The 21,912-nt window shown below is 49.2% G+C and overlaps 14 protein-coding genes across 14 annotated transcripts, besides 21 other annotated features; all 14 read left to right on the top strand.

Moving 5' to 3' along the window:
- Tc00.1047053510755.147 (hypothetical protein, conserved) lies at positions 1–521 on the top strand (the record flags this gene model as incomplete). Its single annotated transcript, XM_805399.1, has 1 exon — positions 1–521. A coding segment is annotated over one exon (521 nt), but the record flags the coding sequence as incomplete, so codon positions are not given.
- Positions 1–21,912: a sequence feature (heterozygous, Esmeraldo-like haplotype).
- Positions 756–2,093, top strand: Tc00.1047053510755.138 (serine/threonine protein phosphatase, putative; the record flags this gene model as incomplete). Its single annotated transcript, XM_805398.1, has 1 exon — positions 756–2,093. One exon carries the CDS (start codon positions 756–758, stop codon positions 2,091–2,093), a length of 1,338 nt encoding a protein of 445 aa, XP_810491.1.
- Positions 834–878: a microsatellite.
- Tc00.1047053510755.129 (60S ribosomal protein L12, putative) lies at positions 2,336–2,932 on the top strand (the record flags this gene model as incomplete). The annotated part of the gene is made up of 1 exon (XM_805397.1): positions 2,336–2,932. One exon carries the CDS (start codon positions 2,336–2,338, stop codon positions 2,930–2,932), a length of 597 nt encoding a protein of 198 aa, XP_810490.1.
- Positions 3,029–3,050: a sequence feature (AT_rich).
- Positions 3,332–3,361: a microsatellite.
- Positions 3,554–3,624: a sequence feature (T-rich).
- Positions 3,625–3,644: a microsatellite.
- Positions 3,645–3,688: a sequence feature (T-rich).
- Positions 3,801–3,877: a sequence feature (T-rich).
- Positions 3,886–4,716, top strand: Tc00.1047053510755.120 (RNA-binding protein, putative; the record flags this gene model as incomplete). Its single annotated transcript, XM_805394.1, has 1 exon — positions 3,886–4,716. One exon carries the CDS (start codon positions 3,886–3,888, stop codon positions 4,714–4,716), a length of 831 nt encoding a protein of 276 aa, XP_810487.1.
- Positions 5,426–5,526: a microsatellite.
- Positions 5,429–5,606: a sequence feature (A-rich).
- Positions 6,191–6,238: a sequence feature (C-rich).
- Positions 6,316–6,360: a sequence feature (CT-rich).
- Positions 6,794–6,917: a sequence feature (A-rich).
- Positions 6,935–7,093: a sequence feature (GA-rich).
- Positions 7,879–8,859, top strand: Tc00.1047053510755.110 (hypothetical protein, conserved; the record flags this gene model as incomplete). The annotated part of the gene is made up of 1 exon (XM_805393.1): positions 7,879–8,859. One exon carries the CDS (start codon positions 7,879–7,881, stop codon positions 8,857–8,859), a length of 981 nt encoding a protein of 326 aa, XP_810486.1.
- On the top strand, positions 9,588–9,863 carry Tc00.1047053510755.98 (kinetoplastid membrane protein KMP-11, putative; the record flags this gene model as incomplete). Its single annotated transcript, XM_805396.1, has 1 exon — positions 9,588–9,863. One exon carries the CDS (start codon positions 9,588–9,590, stop codon positions 9,861–9,863), a length of 276 nt encoding a protein of 91 aa, XP_810489.1.
- Positions 10,040–10,086: a microsatellite.
- Tc00.1047053510755.89 (kinetoplastid membrane protein KMP-11, putative) lies at positions 10,714–10,992 on the top strand (the record flags this gene model as incomplete). The annotated part of the gene is made up of 1 exon (XM_805395.1): positions 10,714–10,992. The coding sequence occupies one exon, from the start codon at positions 10,714–10,716 to the stop codon at positions 10,990–10,992; it is 279 nt and encodes a 92-aa protein (XP_810488.1).
- Positions 11,335–11,357: a microsatellite.
- Positions 11,358–11,377: a microsatellite.
- Positions 11,442–12,293, top strand: Tc00.1047053510755.80 (hypothetical protein, conserved; the record flags this gene model as incomplete). The annotated part of the gene is made up of 1 exon (XM_805392.1): positions 11,442–12,293. The coding sequence occupies one exon, from the start codon at positions 11,442–11,444 to the stop codon at positions 12,291–12,293; it is 852 nt and encodes a 283-aa protein (XP_810485.1).
- Positions 12,739–13,536, top strand: Tc00.1047053510755.70 (hypothetical protein, conserved; the record flags this gene model as incomplete). Its single annotated transcript, XM_805391.1, has 1 exon — positions 12,739–13,536. One exon carries the CDS (start codon positions 12,739–12,741, stop codon positions 13,534–13,536), a length of 798 nt encoding a protein of 265 aa, XP_810484.1.
- Positions 13,922–13,945: a sequence feature (AT_rich).
- Positions 13,967–14,578, top strand: Tc00.1047053510755.65 (uncharacterized protein; the record flags this gene model as incomplete). The annotated part of the gene is made up of 1 exon (XM_805401.1): positions 13,967–14,578. One exon carries the CDS (start codon positions 13,967–13,969, stop codon positions 14,576–14,578), a length of 612 nt encoding a protein of 203 aa, XP_810494.1.
- Positions 14,895–14,927: a microsatellite.
- Tc00.1047053510755.60 (ADP-ribosylation factor 1, putative) lies at positions 15,141–15,689 on the top strand (the record flags this gene model as incomplete). The annotated part of the gene is made up of 1 exon (XM_805390.1): positions 15,141–15,689. The coding sequence occupies one exon, from the start codon at positions 15,141–15,143 to the stop codon at positions 15,687–15,689; it is 549 nt and encodes a 182-aa protein (XP_810483.1).
- Tc00.1047053510755.50 (ADP-ribosylation factor 1, putative) lies at positions 15,920–16,468 on the top strand (the record flags this gene model as incomplete). The annotated part of the gene is made up of 1 exon (XM_805389.1): positions 15,920–16,468. The coding sequence occupies one exon, from the start codon at positions 15,920–15,922 to the stop codon at positions 16,466–16,468; it is 549 nt and encodes a 182-aa protein (XP_810482.1).
- On the top strand, positions 16,678–17,805 carry Tc00.1047053510755.40 (hypothetical protein, conserved; the record flags this gene model as incomplete). Its single annotated transcript, XM_805388.1, has 1 exon — positions 16,678–17,805. The coding sequence occupies one exon, from the start codon at positions 16,678–16,680 to the stop codon at positions 17,803–17,805; it is 1,128 nt and encodes a 375-aa protein (XP_810481.1).
- Positions 17,933–17,955: a microsatellite.
- Positions 18,122–18,142: a sequence feature (AT_rich).
- Positions 18,272–21,912, top strand: Tc00.1047053510755.19 (hypothetical protein, conserved; the record flags this gene model as incomplete). Its single annotated transcript, XM_805400.1, has 1 exon — positions 18,272–21,912. A coding segment is annotated over one exon (3,641 nt), but the record flags the coding sequence as incomplete, so codon positions are not given.

Genomic DNA, 21,912 nt, shown 5'->3' with positions numbered 1-21,912 from the left:
AGCAGTTTTCATCCGTGTCGTTTATGACTCAGGTGATAGGAGCATTTTCAAGTGACGCAGAGATAAAGCGTGCATGGAGCTCCCTTCGCGACGTATTGCAGAGCACTGTTTCTGCCATTGCCCAGCGAATGCAGCTCTCCGAGTGCTCTAAAAGTGCGAGAAGCGTTACGTTTCTTCTTTCCAAGAAGAAGGAGGACGGGGTTGTGTCACTCTGCTCTGTGAAGGCCTGTTATCCACAGCAGACGGTACCTCTGGATGAGGCGGTCGAATGCTTTATTGAGCCGAGCAGTCGAATGGTATGTCGTCGAGAATACCTGCCGCCAAGTGTTTGGCCCTTTCCGGATCGCATTCCCTACACATATGGCCCAGCGCCACGGGCGTGTTATGTCATAAACCGGACGACCGAGACAAGACACGACTCTGCACACTACGCCAAGCACGATGTTTGGCATCACGAGCCGCGGTACTACACTGTGGGCGACGACGGGGTTGTCCGGGAGCTACGGCCAGCGGATCCGTAGGCTACTAGAGTGAGTGGTAATTGGACAGGGAGAGGTCTGAAGGAAAGGTCAAAATGCCCAAGAAGAATAAAAGGGGGAGATGGCGGTGACGAGGTGTGCCACAATTCCTTAGTACGACAACGCGTTAGATGGATGCCCAGGGAGGAAGATGCAAAGGTATCTTTTTGAGAACAATAATTTATAATAAACGTCAGAAGGCATTTTTCTCAATGGTATGGAACGGCTTACGCATTAATGCCTGGACTTTTTTTGATGCTACTTTCAAGATGTGGAATTTTATTTTATTTTTTCTTTGTCTTTGTTATTTCACTAATTATTATTATTATTATTATTATTATTATTATTATTATTATTATTTACTCTCTCTCTCTCTATCCCTCTGTGATTCCACGACCTGCTCTTGCTGGAAAGGTGGTACGCGGCATGTATTCTGAACGAGGGCTGCCCTCTGTTGAGCCACCACCTCTGTTTCCGCTTGAAAAGGATCGGCTGTTTCCATGTGAGCCGGCAGGCAATGCGGGTGTTAATGGTAGTGTTGATGGGGATATACGTGTGCCTGACACCACAGTTCTTCAACGGCACTTCAAGGCAGGTGGTGTCCTGCAGGAGGCTGACGCACTTTGGCTGATTGAAACCGCTAGCGCGTTGTTTGCACAGGAACCTAATGTTTTGCGCCTGGAGGATCCTGTTACCGTGTGCGGTGACATACATGGACAGTACTACGACCTGCTGACGTTGTTAGAACTTGGTGGGGACCCGGGCGAAACGCAATATTTGTTTCTCGGGGACTACGTTGACCGGGGTATTTTTTCCTGTGAGGTGACACTTCTTCTCTTTGCCTTTAAAATTAGATATCCAAAGTCGTTTTGGATACTGCGTGGAAACCACGAGTGTCGTCATCTTTCCTGCTGCTTTACTTTTCGTGATGAGTGTTTGCGTAAGTACGGTGAAGCCGTGTATGATGCATTTCAGCTAGCCTTTGACCGGCTGCCTTTAGCCGCTCTCGTGGCGGCAGCGTTCCTTTGCGTCCATGGAGGAATTTCGCCGTACATCAAGACAATCCGTGAAATTGACGATATTGAGCGGGTGCGGGAGCCACCGATGTTCGGCCCCATGTGTGATCTTCTGTGGTCGGATCCCATGGAGGAAGAGGAGGAGCAGATGTGTCCAGATGCATTGTTTTTGCATAATGCGCTGCGCGGCTGTTCTTTTTTATACTCCAGTAGTGCGGTGGAGGAATTTCTTACCATGAATGGCCTCCTCAGTGTGATTCGCGCACACGAGGCGCAGAACGAGGGGTTTCGTTTCTTTCGGAAGGTGGAATCCACTGGGTTTCCTTCAGTTATTTGCATCTTTTCCGCACCTAATTATTGTGATGCATATGACAACAGGGCATCTATTTTAAAAATTGAACGCAAAACGCTGCGTGTGATACAGTTTATGGCTGCACCTCATCCTTATTTACTTCCCAACTTTATGAACGCCTTCACATGGTCTCTGCCTTTTCTCTATGAAAGGCTGGTGGGCATCATACGGTTTATAACCGCGGGCGAAGAGGAGGAAATGAGTTAACTCTCAGTCGGCTTTAAGCTTCGGATGAGTGTGTGGGAACCGCTGCGTGTGGAGAAGGCGTCGATGACGAAAATGGAGGAAAAACACCCTTTTTTTTTTTACTCTTCTTCTTTTACTGCGACTCACAGACTTGTGGAAAGGCGACAGTGAAGCGAACTGTTTTTTTTTTTTGGCGAAGATACCAGCACACACGGATGGCTTTCTTCTTCTTTCTATGGGTATTATAGTGTATTGTGTGAAACATGACAACCCCTCCACCATTTCTTTTGTTTTTTTCCTTTGGTTTTTCCCGCGCGCTTCCAATACCGGTACTCCACGTTTGCTGGAAGGAAAGAAGTCGCGAAATGCCCCCCAAGTTTGACCCCAACCAGGAGCTTATAGTCATTGTGAGGGCCGTCGGCGGTGAAGTGCCTGCCACAGCGTCGCTCGCTCCGAAGGTCGGTCCGCTCGGCCTGAATGCCAAGAAGATCGGCGAGGACATCGCCAAGTCCACGAAGGACTGGAAGGGTCTCAAGGTCACATGTGAGCTGCGCGTCAAGAACCGTGTGGCCACTGTGCGTGTCACGCCCTCCGTTGCCTCTCGTTTGATCCGCGCCCTGAAGGAGCCGCCGCGTGACCGCAAGAAGGTGAAGAACATCAAGCACAGCGGCAATATCCCCTTCTCGGAGATTCTTAAGATTGCAAAGGAGGCGGCGCCCAACTCCATGGGGGCCAACATGAAGTCCGTCGTGATGGAGGTGCTCGGCACGGCGCTTTCCGTAGGCTGCACAATCGATGGCGAGAACCCGCGGGAAATACAGGACAAGGTGCGTAATGGCAAATTGAAGGTTCCGAACTGAGAGCGCTGCTTCCTGCGTGGCATGCATGTATGCCGCCGCGTGCTTGGTCGCGCACTGGCCAAACACGAACCTCGCGTCCTCTTCTTTCTCGTTTTGTTAATTTTTTTAATTTTATTTTCTGTCAGTTTCTGAGAGAACACGTGATTCACTCGATCTCCCTTTTTTTTTTTTTTCTCTCTCTCCCTCTGTGTGTGTATTTGTGACCTTGCCGCTGCTGTCACTGCCGCTGCCTCCTCCTCCTCCCCGCATGAGCGTTGTTTTTTTTTTTTTATTGTGTTTTTTGCCCTCTTTCCATCTTCTTGACGTGTCGCACCCGTTCCGGCCTGTCGGCAGTTTATTTGTTTTAAGTCTGCGTGGCGATTTCAGAGGGGCGAAGTGACTTTTGAGGCGTTGAAGGCGAAAGGAAAAAAAAGAAAAAAAAAAAAAAAAGAGGGAAACTCGCCACTGTAAAACAGCAAAGAAAATAAGCGAGTGGGAGTGAGAGAGCAAACGAGGGGCCTCACTGTCGTTGGTTTTGCGTAAATAAAGGCGAGGCGGAGGGGGCGGAATAGGCGACGAGCAAAGTAAAGGAAAAGAGGCACTACCACACACAAAAAAGGTGTGTGTGTGTGTGGGTGGGGGAAAAAAAAAGGAAGGAAAAAATAGAGGACGTCTAAAATAAATAAATAAAAAAAAAAAAAAAATAAGCGAAAAACAACAACAACAACAACAAAACGACGGCAAGAAAAGCACCGAACAAAAAAAAAAAAAAAAAAACTCACGAGGAGAGAATTATATAAGTAAATAAGAAAGGGTCTGTTTGCGTACACATAGGAGCGAAAGAAGGCAGGAGGAGGGAGAAGGAGAAAAAATTAGAGGAAAGGCGGATAAACAAAGAAACAACAACAACAACAACAAACAAACAAAAAAAAAAGGAGGCAAAAAAAACAAAAACAAAAACAAGAAAATAAGGTATGATGGACGACCAGTCCTCTACATCGGGCGGACCCCAAGAAGGGAGGGATGCCGATCACCGACAGAATCATGGAAATGTGCTGTTCGTTGGCAATCTTCCATTCCAGACACCGTGGCAGCACGTGAAGGACCACTTCAGGAAGGCCGGGAAGGTGCGCTACACCGACCTCATTGCCGACCGCATGGGCCGGCCAAAGGGATCCGCATTGGTGACAATGGTGACGGCTGAGGGTGCGCAGAGAGCAATTCGCATGTACAATGAAACGGACTTTGAGGGCCGACGACTAATTGTTCGTCTCTTTGATGACGGTCCCCGCCCACCGATTGTGCAGCGTGGTATGATGCCCCAGTACGACCGTCAGGCCCAACAGCAGCAACCGCAGCAGCAGTCGCAACGATTCCGTGGATACACAGGCGCAAGTTCTGGTGGCTCGAATTACAACAACACAACCAACTTTGGTCGTAGGGCGGATTACATGGGCCGTGGTGGCTACACGATGGAAGAGGATCTTAATGCAACGAGCTTGAACGATATGGGTGACTCAGTGCCCAAGCCACGCAGCCAGCAGGTTAATGAATTTGGTCGAAAATTGTTTGTTTCAAATTTGCCGTTTGACTGCACAAGCAGCGCGCTGCGAGAGACATTCCAGCAAGTGGGAAATGTGGAGCGGGCGGAGGTCATCTTGGGGCGTAATGGAAAGAGCAGGGGGATGGGCATTGTCGTGATGAGGACGGAAAAGGAGACGCGCTTGGCCATAGAAGAGTTTGACGGCATTGAGATGGCAAACAGGGCTATGAGTGTTCGTCTCGACAACAAAACCACGGCGTAACAACAGTCTGAAGAAGCACGTTACATTGGAAGACGCTTGAAAAGAAGAAAATATGGATGTTGTGGTGGATGGATGGTGAAGGAATAAAGAAGGAGAAGGGCACCTCGAACAATGATACATGCTGCTGAAAGGGGTTGAAGGAAGAGAAGGGAAACTGACAAGGTAAAGAGGGAGGGACGAGGAATGAGAGATGATATGGGGAAGGGGTGGCGTGTTTCTGTGTGTGAGACAGGCTAGGATGGGAGAACGGGGCGGGGCGAGCAGTGGCGATATTCCTATTTCTTTTTCAGTGTGAGGGCTTGTTTCGGCATACCTTCGATTATTATCATCATCATTTCTAACTTTCTTCCTCCCTCTTTTTTTTTTGTTTGCATTTGTGCGTATGGGTTTCAGGTTTCCCCTCTTTTTTTTTTTCTTTTTCTTCTAAATCACATTACTTTTAGTAAACTTTTTTCCTTTGTGACTGTTTCTTTGGATACTATTGTTCTTTTTGTTGCTTTGCTCGTCATGTATTTTTGCTTTCTGTTTCTTGGGGGAAGCAGGCATTGCAAATAACGGGATTATTTTTTTATTGTTCCCAACGCCGTGGGAAGTGCAGGAATGAATCTATCCCTTTATCTCTCTCTCTGTGTGTGTGTGTAGTGGAATGATCGTTAGGGAGGAGAAGCGGTTGGATGCGGAGAAACGACTGATGGTCAGGGGTCTTGGATGCTTGTTTTTTTTTTTTTTTTAGATTTTTTTTTTTCTCTGTGTGTGTGTTTGTGTGTTTACATGCGTGTTTCTTTGATGCCTTGTTTTGTTTGTTTGTTTTGGCTGAGGATGGCACTGTTGTCATTGGTCTTTTAAGGTGTTTTTGTTTTTGTTTTTCTCTCTTTTCTATTCTCTTTTTTTGAGCGTGTGTGCTTTTGGCTGCTCCAGTCTCCGTGCAACCGTACGTGCACCGTGTTTTTTTTGCGTTCAGGCTGTTGAAGTGGTGATGTGACTACATGGGGAGCATGCATCTTCCACGAGACGTGACAATGTGTGGGGAAAAAATGAGAGAGAGACGGAGGGCATGTGAAAGAAGGTTTGCGCGTCGCCGTGAGATGACGGGTGTGTTGTTTTTTTTTTGTTTATCCGCGGGTTTGTTGAACGCGAATAAGTCTGAATGTGTGCATGTGTGTGTGTGCGCTTGCTCATGGTGGGGAGGGAATGCTGGAGTGCTCGTGTGTGAAGTGGGCTGCAGCGAGGAGGGAGTCAGGAAAGAAAAGAGAGGGAAATCGAAGCAAAATCGACAAAGACAATAGAAGAAGGTGGGGAAAAGGAGAAGTAAAGCGGGGAAAAGGAATGTTGTTCAAATGGAGAGAGAGTGAGAGGGAATGAGGGAGATGTTTTGTTTGTTTGGTTCAAAGGAAAGCCCAACGGGTGGAGGGTTGAGTGGGCGACGAGAGGAATGGGGGGAGCAGGGAATAAAACTGCCTTTGTCTTCTGCGAAGAGGGGTAAAGGAAGGAAGGAGAGGAGAGGAGGGGGGGGGGGGGGGGATGCATGGATGCTTATTCTTCCTCTCCGTACTTGTTTTTATGTGCGTGAGTGGATGGAGAGATTGGAGCAATGAGTTTGAGGGAGACGGTAAGGGAGAGAGAGAGGGGAGGGGGGAGTGGAGAAAAACGGAAGAGACTAGCGATGAAGGGCTGCGTGAAATGTTGGCAGATGTCAGTTACTGGGCTTAATTCTGGGGATTTGTTTGTTTTTGTTGTGTTGAGTCCCTTACGACGCCGGTTTGGCCATGTTGGTTACGAGTGTGGGCGCCGGTGACCGTGATAAGTTCACAAATAACACACATAGGTGCAATATCCATATGCTTTCACCCACACATGATTCAATTCTCTTTGCCCCATGCTGCGGGGGACACAAGTTGAATTGCTCTTACCGCATGTCTTCTTGTGTTTCTCTCTTGCTGTTTTTGGTGGTGTTGGTGGGGTTTGTCGGATTTAAGCTTGCATGTGTGGAAATTTTTTAACTGCTGACTGCGCATGAATGCATGGTGGAATTGGAAGAGGTCCGATCGTGGGTGTCAGTGAGTGTCCGTTCTCTTCCTTCTTTTCTCTTCTTTTTTTTTTATTATTGTTGTTTCTTTTTTTGCTCTTCTTATTCTTCTTAATTATTTTTCTTGTTCTTTTGCCTTTCCATTTTTTTGTTTTCTTTTTTTGTTCTGTTTTTTGTTGGGGCCTCTGTGTGCTCTCGCTCTCCCTCCTTTTCTCCCTCTGCCTTCTTTCTTTTATCTTCATTGGGTCCGTGTGTGTTTGTTCTTCCGGTATTCCTCATCTTCTTTTGTTATCCCTTGTTTTTTTTCTTTCTTGATGATCCCTCCTTCTTCCTTTCTCTCTCTCTCTCTCTGTGTGTGTGTGTCTGGCCGTTGGATGCGCATGGGTGTACGCACCGCAGCGTCCGGGGACCGGCGATGATGAAGACGGGTGCCTTTAGACAAAACCGACGTGATATCACCGGGCCATTGGCGTGTGGCTCAGCCGCAGTGGGTCGGCGGTGAGCGGGGCGACACGTTTCCGCCTGGCGGCTGCAGAGAAGCGGGGGTGGGTGGGAGAGCGGCATCATGAACTTGGGTGGACGACGCCAGTAACGCCAGGGGGCGGAAAAAATAAAAAGACTGACTGCAAACGCACGCATAAGAGGGAGAATTAACCGAATGTAGAGAGGCGAAAAAACACAGAAACTTTTACGTGGATGGTCTCCGAGAGTATCTTCACAGAGAGAGGCTTTTTTGTGGCTGATTGCTTGTTTGTGTGTGTTTATTTATGCCCCCGTCTGGCGAGACGGTTTTGTGGGCGGTGTTGTTGCTCTTTTTGAAGCTCCGCTGGCCCAAACCAAAGGAAAGGCTGGCAAACAAACAAACAAAAAGGAATATTGGTTTCTGCAGCGTGCAGGCCGTTGTTTTTTTTTTTTTTCTTGCAGCAACCACAATCGGAATTGTGCGGAGAAGTGTCTTTCTTCTCTCTCCCCTCCTTTCCTATTGTCATCAACATCCCAATTATCCCAGGCGCGTTGATTCCTTTCAGCGCTTATGATAACGAGTTCCTTATGACTTTGCTACTACTGCCTGCACCTTCCTAATTGCCCCTTTTCCGCACTCGACTACCGAAGCGTTTAGAGCGACGTGAGTATTCATGCCGTACAGGCTGCTCGTCACAAAAATCCCACTGCACGTGGGGGAGGAGGAATTCTACGACTATGTGCGTGCCCATGTTAGCGGAGAGGCGGTGGTGAATGCCCTTCTTATTATGCTGCCAGGCGGCGGGGGCGCATCAACGCTCATTTCATCTTCCGGTGCTGCGCTGGTGGATTACTCTGCTAAAAACGCGGCCGATGCAGCAAGGCGCGTGGATTTCTACGTGGACGGTGTGGCTGTAATGATGAAGGCGGTTGGCTCCGTTCCGACGCCAGGGCGAAACACTGAGTTGCTGGCCGAAGAAGGGCGCGTGGCCTACCAGCGGCTTCGGCGCGGCCTTTCTCATGCAGATTGTTGTACCGCCCGCACCGATGCGGCGGCGGGGCAGAAGCGACAGCGCAAGGACGAGAATGTCGTCGTCGTCGATGATGTTGACAGGAACATGAAAGGCATGCGGGAAACGGACAATCAGAAGGCTGAGGAGGTTGAGCTCCGCCTTGTTGGGATACCACATGATGTGTACGGTTCTCTTTTTGATGAAGGCGTTGCGGGCTCAGGGTCTCATCCAACACGTCAATCCACCGTCGACCTCTTCACGGATGTCGCCCTCACCATTCGCCGTGCGACTCTCGGGGAGCTGTTGTCGCTGCGACGCATCACTGACGACGAGGCGGTTATTCGGGTCTTCGCAGACACGGCCGATACGCTACTGGGGCGGGCGGAGACTGGCCTCCAGCTTCTCATACAATCCACTGCCACTACTGAGGACGCCAAAGAATTTCTTAAAGAGCCAAGTGACCAGCGTATCCTCTTTGTGCGCCGGCCACGGCCACACGTGCGAATCACCGGTGATAACTTTGCGCTGGCAACAAAGCACGATGTGGTGGGGGCTATGGCACGCATAATGGAGCTCACCAACGCGAAGGTCGCTGGCTTTATTGACCCTTTTGGTAACTTGTTGCTTCCCTCCCTTAACTGAATCAACGCAATTCCTCACTGCCAGAATGGCTATCTTTACCGCTCAACTTGAGCCATGTGGGGATAACTCACTTTTCCCGCTGTGTGTGTGTGTGTGTGTCCTCCGTCATTATGCCGCCTTTCTTGCCTCTCTTTTCTCCTACAGTTTAACACGCTCAAGCAACATATCTAAGTGAAAAATGGCCACCACTCTTGAGGAATTCTCCGCCAAGCTTGACCGCCTGGATGCTGAGTTCGCGAAGAAGATGGAGGAACAGAACAAGAAGTTCTTCGCGGACAAGCCCGACGAGAGCACGCTGTCCCCTGAAATGAAGGAGCACTATGAAAAGTTTGAAAAAATGATTCAGGAGCACACCGATAAATTCAACAAAAAGATGCACGAGCACTCTGAGCACTTCAAGGCCAAATTTGCTGAGTTGCTTGAGCAGCAGAAGAACGCCCAGTTTCCAGGATAGTATGAAGAATGAATCTAGGGATAGAAGGGCTGTGGTTGGTGACGTACACGCCGTCGACCACGCCCACCCCCAATTTTTTTTTTCATTTAAGCCAGGCATTTATTTTGTTTTGAACCAACCAGCCGGCAGTTGCCGGGTTTGTGTGGCCACGCCGTTATTCCTTTCTTGTTCCCCGCTGTGTGTGTGTGTGTGTGTCTTCCATCATTATGCCGCCTTTCTTGCCTCTCTTTTCTCCTACAGTTTAACACGCTCAAGCAACATATCTAAGTGAAAAATGGCCACCACTCTTGAGGAATTCTCCGCCAAGCTTGACCGCCTGGATGCTGAGTTCGCGAAGAAGATGGAGGAACAGAACAAGAAGTTCTTCGCGGACAAGCCCGACGAGAGCACGCTGTCTCCTGAAATGAAGGAGCACTATGAAAAGTTTGAAAAAATGATTCAGGAGCACACCGATAAATTCAACAAAAAGATGCACGAGCACTCTGAGCACTTCAAGGCCAAATTTGCTGAGTTGCTTGAGCAGCAGAAGAACGCCCAGTTCCCAGGATAGTATGAAGAATGAATCTAGGGATAGAAGGGCTGTGGTTGGTGACGTACACGCCGTCGACCACGCCCACCCCCAATTTTTTTTTTCATTTAAGCCAGGCATTTATTTTGTTTTGAACCAACCAGCCGGCAGTTGCCGGGTTTGTGTGGCCACGCCGTTATTCCTTTCTTGTTCCCCGCTGTGTGTGTGTGTGTGTGTGTGTGTGTGTGTGTGTGTGTGTGTGTGTCTTCCATCATTATGCCGCCTTTCTTGCCTCTCTTTTCTCCTACAGTTTAACACGCTCAAGCAACATATCTAAGTGAAAAATGGCCACCACTCTTGAGGAATTCTCCGCCAAGCTTGACCGCCTGGATGCTGAGTTCGCGAAGAAGATGGAGGAACAGAACAAGAAGTTCTTCGCGGACAAGCCCGACGAGAGCACGCTGTCCCCTGAAATGAAGGAGCACTATGAAAAGTTTGAAAAAATGATTCAGGAGCACACCGATAAATTCAACAAAAAGATGCACGAGCACTCTGAGCACTTCAAGGCCAAATTTGCTGAGTTGCTTGAGCAGCAGAAGAACGCCCAGTTCCCAGGATAGTATGAAGAATGAATCTAGGGATAGAAGGGCTGTGGTTGGTGACGTACACGCCGTCGACCACGCCCACCCCCAATTTTTTTTTATTTAAGCCAGGCATTTATTTTGTTTTGAACCAACCAGCCGGCAGTTGCCGGGTTTGTGTGGCCACGCCGTTATTCCTTTCTTGTTCCCCGCTGTGTGTGTGTGTGTGTGTCCTCCATCATTATGCCGCCTTTCTTGCCTCTCTTTTCTCCTACAGTTTAACACGCTCAAGCAACATATCTAAGTGAAAAATGGCCACCACTCTTGAGGAATTCTCCGCCAAGCTTGACCGCCTGGATGCTGAGTTCGCGAAGAAGATGGAGGAACAGAACAAGAAGTTCTTCGCGGACAAGCCCGACGAGAGCACGCTGTCCCCTGAAATGAAGGAGCACTATGAAAAGTTTGAAAAAATGATTCAGGAGCACACCGATAAATTCAACAAAAAGATGCACGAGCACTCTGAGCACTTCAAGGCCAAATTTGCTGAGTTGCTTGAGCAGCAGAAGAACGCCCAGTTCCCAGGAAAGTAATCTGAGAGAATGTAAGGATAGAAGGGTTGTGGTTGGTGACGTACACGCCGTCGACCACGCCCACCCCCAATGTTTTTTAATTTAAGCCAGTTTTTTATTTTGTTTTGACCCTTTTTTTTTTGTATTTCATTTTTTGGGAAGCAATTGGAGGAAAAGAATGCGTTGTGAGGGCACTATCGGGTGCGACAAGACGGGAGTGGTGCGTATACAATGGAATTGAATACTAACGTGCAGTTTCTTGCGGATGAAAAGTGTGTATTATATGCTGTTCTTCTTTTTACATTCCTTTTTTTTTTTTTTTTTGATGGGCTTTCCTTATGGGACAGGTTTGTCGTTACATAGTTTTTTTTTTTTTTTTTTTTTTTTGTGTGTGTGTGTGTGTGTGCGGCGGAATTGGAGTTTTGGGGGTGGGGAAAAGAGGGAAGGTTGGCATACATAGAGTTGGGTGAATGTTGCGCTCTACGCGTCCATGGCGTTTTCGAATGAAAGGAGGCGAAATGTTTGTTGAGTATAAAATTATGTCGCGGGATCATCGGCGCTCTATTCGTGTGGAAGACGCCATTGTGGACCCCAGTGTCGCTCGTACGGTTGTACCACTAAGTTGGCTGGAGCAGCTGCGCAGCCCGTCTCTTCGTCTACATACCGGGTATCACATGGAGGAGGCTGTTTATGTGCCTCCGGCCTATGCTGCTGTGGACGAGAAAGAGGGCAGGCGTTTGTCGGAGAAGAGCACAATGACGCCGAATGCAATTTTGGCCGGTCCTGTTGTGCTGTCCATTACAGGGCAGAGTGTTCCGGTTGTGTTGAATCCGTACTTTGTTCCAGATGATACGTGGGGCATCAGGCGGAATAGGGACGAATGGGACCTGCGTCTAGGCATGGATGCCATTGAGCAGTGCACCTTGTTTAGCGAGCTGCGCCCAGGCGGCTTACTTTACAACAAACTCCCTAGTAGCCAGAACGTCACGCGTCACGAACCTGTACGTGCAACTCTGCAGCGCTATGGCATGAAGTGCGGCCTTGCCGAGTCACCACTAGTTCCTCGGCCGTGGACGCGGATGCGGTACATGTTTATCGATGAGCTGCAACGCGGTCCAAAGTTGACGGAATTTGTTGGACACAACCCGCGCAATGGTACCCAGTGGCGCTTTTCGCAACACTCAAAGTACTTCCGCATTGGTGTATGGCGGGAAACGATACGCCGTAACGACATGAACGAAGGTCTACACGGGCACAGCAGCTGGCAGAAGTCACCGCAGCAGGCCGTGCCGGAGGTCCGCCTCATGGCCCCCTACCCGTAATTTCGCCGGGAAAAGAGAAAGAGAAGGAACAACAAAAACAACAACGAGGATAAAATAATGAGGGGAAAAGGGATAGAAAACGCCGGCACATTCTGAGAAACATGCAGCAGTTGTGGCGGTTGGCGGCGTTTTTTTGTTATTTTTTTTTTTAAAACCAAATTCCTTTACGAGGGAAAAGGGCTGGTTGTGCGGAAAGGCGGAGGGATTACTCTGTCTTTTTGTCTGTATTGTCTGTACGAGCATTATTCTTGCGTGCTTGATGTGTATATATTGTGTTGGTGTTGTTTGAGAGGCTTAAGAGGGACCGGGGCGGTGAGTTTGGGGTGCAGAACAGCACACACGGTAGAGAAAAAAAAATTTATTTGGAACTTTTCTAGATTATTATCTTTTTTGGCTGTTTTTTGTTTTTCTTTTTTTTTTTTGCTCGTTTATTAGGTGGGCTCTCATGGAAGCGAGAGGAGTCACCATCCCTCCTGCGCGGGTAGGCCATACGGCCCGCAATTCCTTGGCTGTAAAGATTCCTGCTGGGCGAATGGTACTGCAGGACGGCATCGTTAAGCCGCTGCTGGGGCGCGGATTACTGTGTCTGATGCGGGATTCGCTAATGGACGAGTTGGTGCTCACGTGGGTTCCCGTTGACGGGGGGGAGGAGCACCGGTTCACGTTGCCGCGAGGTAAAGTGCAGGTTAGTTGGGTAGAGAAGTGCAAGTCCGGAAGGGTGCTGCTGTTTGATGTAGATAAAGGCAAACAACTGCTTTTCTTCTGGATGCAGTCCCGTTCGACGGATCTCGCTGAAAAAATGATGCGGCGGCTGCAATACATATTGGAGAGACACCGAAATTACCCTGTCAACGCGCCAAATTCACAGGCAATTCAAATGTCAACTTTTCGAAGAATACTGGAGGAGGTGCGAGAGGGTGCCGTGGCGCTGGATGTGGACCTCGAAGCTCTTCTGGCTTCTTCCAAACTCATTGAAGCGCTGCAGGAAGACCCGGAGTTTTACAGGTCGAGGGTGGTGGATTACCTCCCGTCATCGAGTGCAACGGTGACAGACACGCCCGTTGATGTGGTCAGCCTGGTGCAAGACTCTCAGGTGCAGTGGGCGGCTGTCATTCTGAGCACAATGCTTCGCCACCAGGCCACGAGTACTTATCTTTCCTCCCTCTTTCTAGACGCCGCCGCACCGTGGGGCCTGGGAGTCGTGTCTTTTCTTATGCAAATCATCCAGGCCTTCTTGGAGTAGGTGAAAATCGGAAATTAATTCTGAGGCAAAGAAATTGGAAATGAACGGTTGAGTCAAAAAAGAGACACACGCGATGTTCATATATTTATGTGTGCCACCTTTACGATTGGGTGCCCGCACGACGCGCGGGGGAGAAGTTTGCTCTCCTCTAATTGCACAGTGATGACTGAATGTAAATGGTAGGAAAACAACAGCAACAACAACAAAACGGCAAGTTATGCTGGGACAAAAAACGTCAACGGATTTTTGAAAAACTTTATTTTACTTTCCTCTTTTATACTCCTACTGACACACACACACACACGCAGCCAAGTGTCTTGTGTAAAAAAATATATTTTTATGGTTAGCGATCTATAAATCAATTGCATGTCCTTCTTTTTTTCCCTTTATTTTATTATTATTATTTTTTGAGGAAACTTTGTTGTTCCCCATGATCGACGAGGTCTGGGAGGTCTCCTTTAGCGAGAGAAAGCGTATTGCAAGTGTTCTCTCCTTTCTTCGACGGTGTGAATGTCCCTACATTGGCCGTCCTGTTGTGCGTATGTACGGTGAGGGAAATTTACAGAAAGATATGAAGGAAGAAGCTTGGGCATCGCCTCTTCTTATTCTTCTCTCATATCCATTATCGGAGCGTCATATCACACTGCACCGATTTCTTCAGACGGAGGAAGGCCGTCGCCGCGAGGTGAAGCTGTCCTTGGCGTACCAACTTGTCCAAGCTGTTTCTTTTCTTCATGCCTGTGGAGTGAGCCATCAGTTTCTTTCCTCTGACGTGGTGTTGGTGGAGGTGGAACCAGAGCCGACCATTCGTGTTATACACTTTTGCGGCAGCACAACTTCATCTGACTGTAGTGGCTCTTACATCTGCGTGCGGAATTACAGACCACCAGAGGTGGTTCTACAGCTCAGCGGCATAAGTCGAAGGCGGTGGACTGCTGGGCGTTGGGTTGTCTACTGTTTGAGATATACACCGGCTCCGCCGCCTTCTCACTGGAAGAGTCGGCCGGCAACTTTCGGCCGCAGCTTGTCAGGAAACAATTAGAAGAGACCGTGAGGGTCATTGGTCGTCTGAAAAAGGACAGCATCCCGCCTGGGTGCCCAGACCGTGTTTCCGAGTATCTCCTAGGGCTCAATTATGATGCATCTTTTTCTTCTCGCATGCGATTGGCTGGTCCGGAAGATGAGACGGAGATGTGGATTATGATGATCAGACCGCTGCTCCAATTTAACTTTCACCTGCGCCCACCTGTGAGCGAGCTGCTTCGGCACAGGGTCTTCGCAGGTATGCCACTACCTGTTGCCTGGCCGGTGCCTGACGGGAACCCATTACAGTTGCAGGAACTAATTGGTTGAAATTATTTCTTTTCCTTTCTTTTTTTTTATTTTGTTTTTGCCGAGCATATTATGATTTGGCTGAATGAAGATATTGCCTTCACTGTGACCTTCCCTTCGGTGCTGCCTTTTTACTTCCTTTTCATTCCATCCCATCGGCGGGATCATCGTTGCTCTTCTCCTGCCGTGACTTCTCAGCTGCCTTTGTCTGTGTACTTCAAGAGCCTCCTAAAAATAAAACGCTAGGAATACAAGGATAAGAAGTAAATTCAATGGGCCAGTGGTTAGCGTCCGCATTCAAGTCGCTCCTGGGCAAGCAGGAGGTGCGCATTCTGATGGTGGGCCTTGACGCTGCTGGTAAGACGACAATTCTGTACAAACTTAAACTTGGCGAGATCGTTACAACGATCCCCACCATCGGGTTTAATGTGGAGACGGTGGAGTACAAGAACCTCAAGTTTACCATGTGGGACGTTGGCGGCCAGGACGTTCTGCGCCCGCTGTGGCGTCACTACTACCAGAACACGAACGGCCTCATCTTTGTCGTGGACTCCAATGACAGGGAGCGTATCGGTAAGGCACGACAGGAGCTGGAGAAGATGTTCACAGAGGACGAGCTTCGCAATGCCGTGCTTCTTGTATTTGCCAACAAACAAGACCTTCCCAATGCCATGAGCACGACGGAAGTGACGGAAAAACTGGGCTTGCACTCCGTGCGTCAGCGCAACTGGTATATTCAGGGATGTTGTGCCACTTCAGCTCAAGGCCTGTATGAAGGTCTTGATTGGCTTGCCGCAAATATTAAGAAAACCTCACAATAGGCTACCTTTAAGGAGTGTATTTTTTGAATGTGCTGACGGTTTTTTTTTTTTTTAAGTTTTGTGCTAGCATGTTGTCATAATTGATCCTATTCCTGTTTTTGTGGTGACGGAGATGCCCCTGCGGCGGTGACATCTTCTCCTGCCGTGACTTCTCAGCTGCCTTTGTCTGTGTACTTCAAGAGCCTCCTAAAAATAAAACGCTAGGAATACAAGGATAAGAAGTAAATTCAATGGGCCAGTGGTTAGCGTCCGCATTCAAGTCGCTCCTGGGCAAGCAGGAGGTGCGCATTCTGATGGTGGGCCTTGACGCTGCTGGTAAGACGACAATTCTGTACAAACTTAAACTTGGCGAGATCGTTACAACGATCCCCACCATCGGGTTTAATGTGGAGACGGTGGAGTACAAGAACCTCAAGTTTACCATGTGGGACGTTGGCGGCCAGGACGTTCTGCGCCCGCTGTGGCGTCACTACTATCAGAACACGAACGGCCTCATCTTTGTCGTGGACTCCAATGACAGGGAGCGTATCGGTAAGGCACGACAGGAGCTGGAGAAGATGTTCACAGAGGACGAGCTTCGCAATGCCGTGCTTCTTGTATTTGCCAACAAACAAGACCTTCCCAATGCCATGAGCACGACGGAAGTGACGGAGAAACTGGGCTTGCACTCCGTGCGTCAGCGCAACTGGTATATTCAGGGATGTTGTGCCACTTCAGCTCAAGGCCTGTATGAAGGTCTTGATTGGCTTGCCGCAAATATTAAGAAAACCTCACAATAGGAGTAGTCATTATCTGATGGGGTGATTTTTAAGTAGATCATTTCAATTAAGTGCGCAGCTCTCGTATTTGAGCTTCATGGAATAAGCGATTTTGTTTGAAGTCTTTTTTTTTTTTTGAGAAGCTTTTTTTGGGTTTGAAAACATTTTTTTAAACTTTCTCTGCTTTTTTTTTTTTTTTTTTGCATGTTGTCACCAACAGTAGAAACTAAATGTCTTTGAGACCCTCCACCACGGGTGGCTGTAGACTTCTTGGCGGGTTGGTATCCGCTTTTGGTACTGCTCTTCACGATTATTGCAGAAGGCCCCCAGCTTTTTTCCCGGAGCCTGTTGATGTTTGGCTGGCGGCGTTGATGGATGCTGTGCCATTTTATCAGCGATGTATGGTGATTTGTCCTTCAATGATGTCAAGCGATCGTGAGAATTCATTGTTGGCTCGTGCCCGGGATCATCTGCCCTCCGTGCGTCTGGCGCCTCTCAGAAGACGCTCCTGGGAAGTTTCTCAACGAACCGAATCGGCAGCGTCGCTGCGAGAGGATGGAAAGGTGGCCAAGGAGGTCACACCGGGACAGTTGCCTGCATTAATTTCGCCGCTGGAGAACACGCCACCGCAATCTCTTGATCTTGTGGTGTTTGCGGCAAATGTCTTTGGGGAGGAGATGCTGCACGACGCGCCGTGGCATCTGTCGCTTGCCCACCGTTGTCTTGCTCCTCATGGGGTTGTGGCGATTATGGGCTATGCGACCCGCGTTTGTGTGGTGGCGCCAGAAGCGGCGCGAAGGGACGCAGATGACTTTATGGAAGATCTGCAACGCACGGCCCGTGAGGCAGCGAAGATGAAGGATTCAAAAGAGCTTCGCGTGGCTTTGGGGCGCGCTATTGATATCAGTAGCAGTTTGGATGCGGGACATGCCGACATGTACTTTCCTTTTCGATCGACAAAAAGGCGGTGGTTTACATCTGAGTACGCTGCCACTCCTGCGCAGCTCGCCGCATCGTACCGGGCCCTTCCGGAGTACCAAATACTCTCCAGGGAAATGCCCCGTTATCGCCAGGCTCTGATTTCTGGAAGGCAAAAGGTGCAGGTGGGGGAAGAAACTGAAAAGGATGAGTCAGTGAACGTTTTTCGGCGCCGTGGTGGCGCGGAACCTCTTGAAGTCTTGCAGGGGTGCTTGCAGGCGCAAGTGATTTCGTTGCATGGACGGAATACGCTTGCGATGCCTCCGCTGAGGGTTCAAGTACGGCACTTTATCATCACTTGCAGCTCACGTTCGGTAAACGCCGCTTCGGAGCCCTTTCAGCTTCGCTCCCTTGGAAGGGAGATTCCGCAACTGAAGTAGGCATGTGTTCTTGGAGCAGTGGGACCGCCACGCAGGCAGCCTTCAGAGCAGAAACTGACATTTTGCTGAGGACCTCTTTGGAGGCTTTTTTCTTATGGGGTTTCAGTCTATACTGTCATTGACGCTTTACATATATATATATATATATATTCCTCTTTTTCTTTTTTGCCTTCTTGCAGTGCCCATTATTTCTTTTTTCTGTGTTTTACAGCTTCCCTGTTGATCTTCTGCCACGAAATCCGCAGAGAAAAAGCGAAAGCGCCCCAAACAACAAGGGGAAAAATAATATACGCAAACATACAGGAAGGAAAACATCTTTTTTTTTTTTTTTTATTTTGTCATTGCTGTTTTTTAATTATTATCAGTTTTTTGGTTTATTCGTGGTGAGTAGTGCATCTTCTTTCTGGTGGAGCAGGGGGAGGGAGATAAGCCGGGGCCGTGGACGCGATTCTCCCCCGTCGTAGTCATGGAGGCGGTGAAGAACCGAATGCTCCTGTTCGCCGTGCGACAACTTCTTGGTCGCATCGTGAAGGACATTCAAAGCGATCAGTTGGAGCACATTGGACGCTCGAACAACAGCCTCGGGTTCAGCGTTGAACTTTCCCGTCTTGAGCTGAACGAGGCGTTTATTAACGAGGCGCTTCTGGGCGTTCCGGCGGAGGGAACGAGTCCCTCGCAGTCAAGTACGTCTGCTTCAATACGTCTGGTGCGAGGCCATGTAAACAGTATTCGCGGGGATTTTACCTTTGGTCCCAAAGGAGAAAGAAATATTGAGGTTGACGGCCTGCAACTTGTGTTGGATGTCATTCCAAAAATAGAGTGTTCTGTTCCAACAGGTCGCCGGAGTCGCAACGTAAGTCAAATGAGGGACACGAGGGATCGTCGTGGTCATGAAAAAAGTGCAACTTTTCCGAGGAGTGGCTGGGATGATGAGAACATTGGCGTAGAAGAGGACACCATATACTCTTCCCTCTTTATAAGCGATAGTCTGCGAAAAGGGGTCGAGGAGAGTGTGGTACGCCCTGCGATGGATGAGGCAGCGTATTCCACGGGACAGTCTTCGCCATTCCGCCATATTGATGGCGGACTGGAGGTGTTTGAGCGAACAATCAAGCAGTTTGCTCATAGTGTGAGGGGTTGTATACGGAATGTAAGCATAATCTTGCGTATCCCGCCCTTGGGCGAGCGAATTGTGCCGGGACGGGAACCCCCAGACGGTAGTTTGGAATTGTTGGTCTCATTTGAAGGAGGATTTGAGCTAGAGGATATGTGCTCGGATCCAGATGGCGATTTGGTTCACAAACGCATTCGATTCTCCGGTGTTCGTGCGGCCGTGTACCCATACGGACAGCGGCGCACAATGCGTTTTACGGATGACGAATTGGAGGAGTCCGTTGATCTTGCAGACGTTTTCCTTTGTGGTGGACGAACGGACGAGTTCAACAATGACATTGTACTGCGCTTTGGTGAGGGACGAAACCCAACTCAGGGGCCAGAGGCGCATCTTGACATGAAGATTACGACGAAGTCCTTCTTCTTTATCCTTTCACCGACACAGTTGGGCCGTCTGGTGCATGTTGCTTGCGCTTTGGTGGGGGCACCGGAGGGGGACATGGATGCAGCTGCAGAAGCGGCGGCAGCGGCAGCACCTCGTGTGGTTCGATTCATCACAACGATGAAGGCAACGTGCCAGTACGTTTTTTGTGTGCTTCTTCCCGGTGAGGATCGTCAGGGGATTAAGGGATTTTGGCAAACACTTCAGCAAGGTGATAATGGGGCTTCCTCTGGCGATGCACTACTGTCATCTAGAAGCCACCGGCTTGTTTTGCATCGTCTGCTTCACCGTACAGGGTACTACAATGTGCATGTGGGCGGTATCATGTTATTAGTTCAGCCAGTGACGGCGAGCACAAGCCGTTCCGAGGACGCGTTTCATGATGTTTTTGAAAATCACGGTGGACGTGGCTGTTCGGCGGGAATCAGCGCCATTGAAATCTATGAGCTTGCCCCCGGAAGTAGCGGTGAGGGTGGCTCCAGTGACATGGAAGGGGGCCGACTCATCTTAACCACCAAGCAAAACGTTGAAAATTACTCCGAGCGGCGCTATCGCATTGCCATTGTCGCTAGGACGACATACCCGCTGACACTTGCGGAGTCGCGACAGTATAGCGTCAATATGCTGAAGGATCAGGATCACGTCACCGCCGTTGTGATGGAACATGTTCTTGTGAAAACTTCAGGTGCAGTTCTTTTGGCGGAATTGGATGCGGGCATCTTTAAAAGGCTTGGAACCTTTTGGGCTCGCTTGCAGCACATTATAGGGGCGATCCCTGGAACAGGGAGGTCTTTCTCAGAGAAACAGCAGCAAAGAGGACGGCAACAACAACAACAACAGGCTGCAGAGCTCTCTGTGTCGTCGTCACCGTCATTTGTACCGCTGCGTCGAGTTTCACAGGAGGAATCAGATCGTCTTGAACGACCCTTGGGCGAGGGACAATTTACTCAACTGCCGCTCGAACAGTTGACTGGGGAGGGCTGTGGAGGTTACTCTCCAGAGATGCAGGTGACGACGCCTTATGTCCTGTTGCGCTTTTTTACGCTTCAATTGGAAGGTCTCACGTTGGAGATGAAGTTTTCATCTTCCAAAATGCCCGATCCGGATTATTACGGCCCACTGACAAAACGTTTGTGGGAACAATTGCGGAGTGAAGCGGAGGCGTCTTTTCCCACCACTGATCACTCAAAGTTTTCCGGTGTGGATGGGCCCTATCTCCCATTGACGATGAGTTTGTATCTGAAGTCGCTTGATGTATCGCTTGGAAGCGAAGGTGTGCTGGAGGTGTTTTTGGGTGAGGGGCAGCTGACCCTGCATGACTACAAGGAACGGGTGCAGAGCAATATTATGCACTTTGTGCTTGACCCGGATAGCAAGGAACCCTGCATCGTTGTCCGCCAACGGCAGTCGCGGTCATGCGACACGGCATGGAGCGTCGCAAGGAAGGCTCACGCTCCCTTTACAGATGCGTATGAAAAAGAGGAACTTCAGGCTGAAAGCAACAGCCTTATTTCTGTGGTGGCGAATATACGGCAGGTACATGCCCAACTTCATCAAGATGAATATCTTCTTGCTGTTTTCTATCTGGATCAAGTGCTGGAAATGGTGGATACTATGCGTACAGTGATAAACTCCCCATATAAACACAGTGACAATAAAGAGTATGCATCTCTGGAAGAGATTGCGGGGGACTTCAATTTTGCTATTTCCAGTGCCTCCAACGTATCGGAGGGTCATCTGCACTACGGCAGTACGGAATATGATCCCATCACCACGAGTATCAGTGTTCGACTGAAAGTTGAGAAGGGCGCACTGTCAGTTTGGGCACCGCGACTTTCCTCCGCAGGTTGCACTATTGGTGACCCGTTATGGCGCTGCATCCCACAAGGAGAACGGTGTGGGATTGATAAGGAGCACCTGTACCACCTCTACGACGTGATGCTCTCGAAGGTTTCTGTTTTTGTTTTTCACCAGGCATCGGCGCGCTTGGAGAAAACCGCGCTACACGGGAAAGCGTCCGATTTTTTTCTAAGGGAGCGACTATGCAAGGCCAAATTGACGTATGTTGACTTTCCGTGGCCAGCCGAGCACGCTTCTTCCCCGAACTGGGGCGGTGTTGTAACGCTTCTCCAAAGTTATTCAGCACTGTACAATCGGTCGCATAACATTCGGGTGCGTCCACCCTGCGCAAGTTCCACAGAATCTTTGCGAAATCGTCATGCTGTTGGTGTCTCGCTGTGCCGTCATCGAAACGTGGAGGATCATGTCGAGGCCTACGATGTTGCCTTGCAGTTTGATCGCATTAGTGTATCTCACCAAACTGCACATGAAGGGGATCATTGGCTGTTTGTTCTTTTGAATTACTTTTCCGACATCAGTGGCGAAGGATTGAGCTCGGCCGTGGCGGAAAAGGAGGCGACGGCAGACACTCACGTAACAGAGGAGAATGATGTGCATAGTGACGATGGGGTTGCCATTGCAACATCAGCCGACGTCAAAATTACGCTCATTGACGTTTTTGTGGAGTATAGGCCATTTTGGGAGGTCTTCGA

Source organism: Trypanosoma cruzi, genomic scaffold (assembly GCF_000209065.1).
Source record: "Trypanosoma cruzi strain CL Brener 1047053516851 genomic scaffold, whole genome shotgun sequence".
Classification (NCBI taxonomy): Eukaryota; Euglenozoa; class Kinetoplastea; order Trypanosomatida; family Trypanosomatidae; genus Trypanosoma; species Trypanosoma cruzi.
Note: the sequence above shows the minus strand (reverse complement) of the source record. Positions and strands in the feature narration are given on the sequence as shown.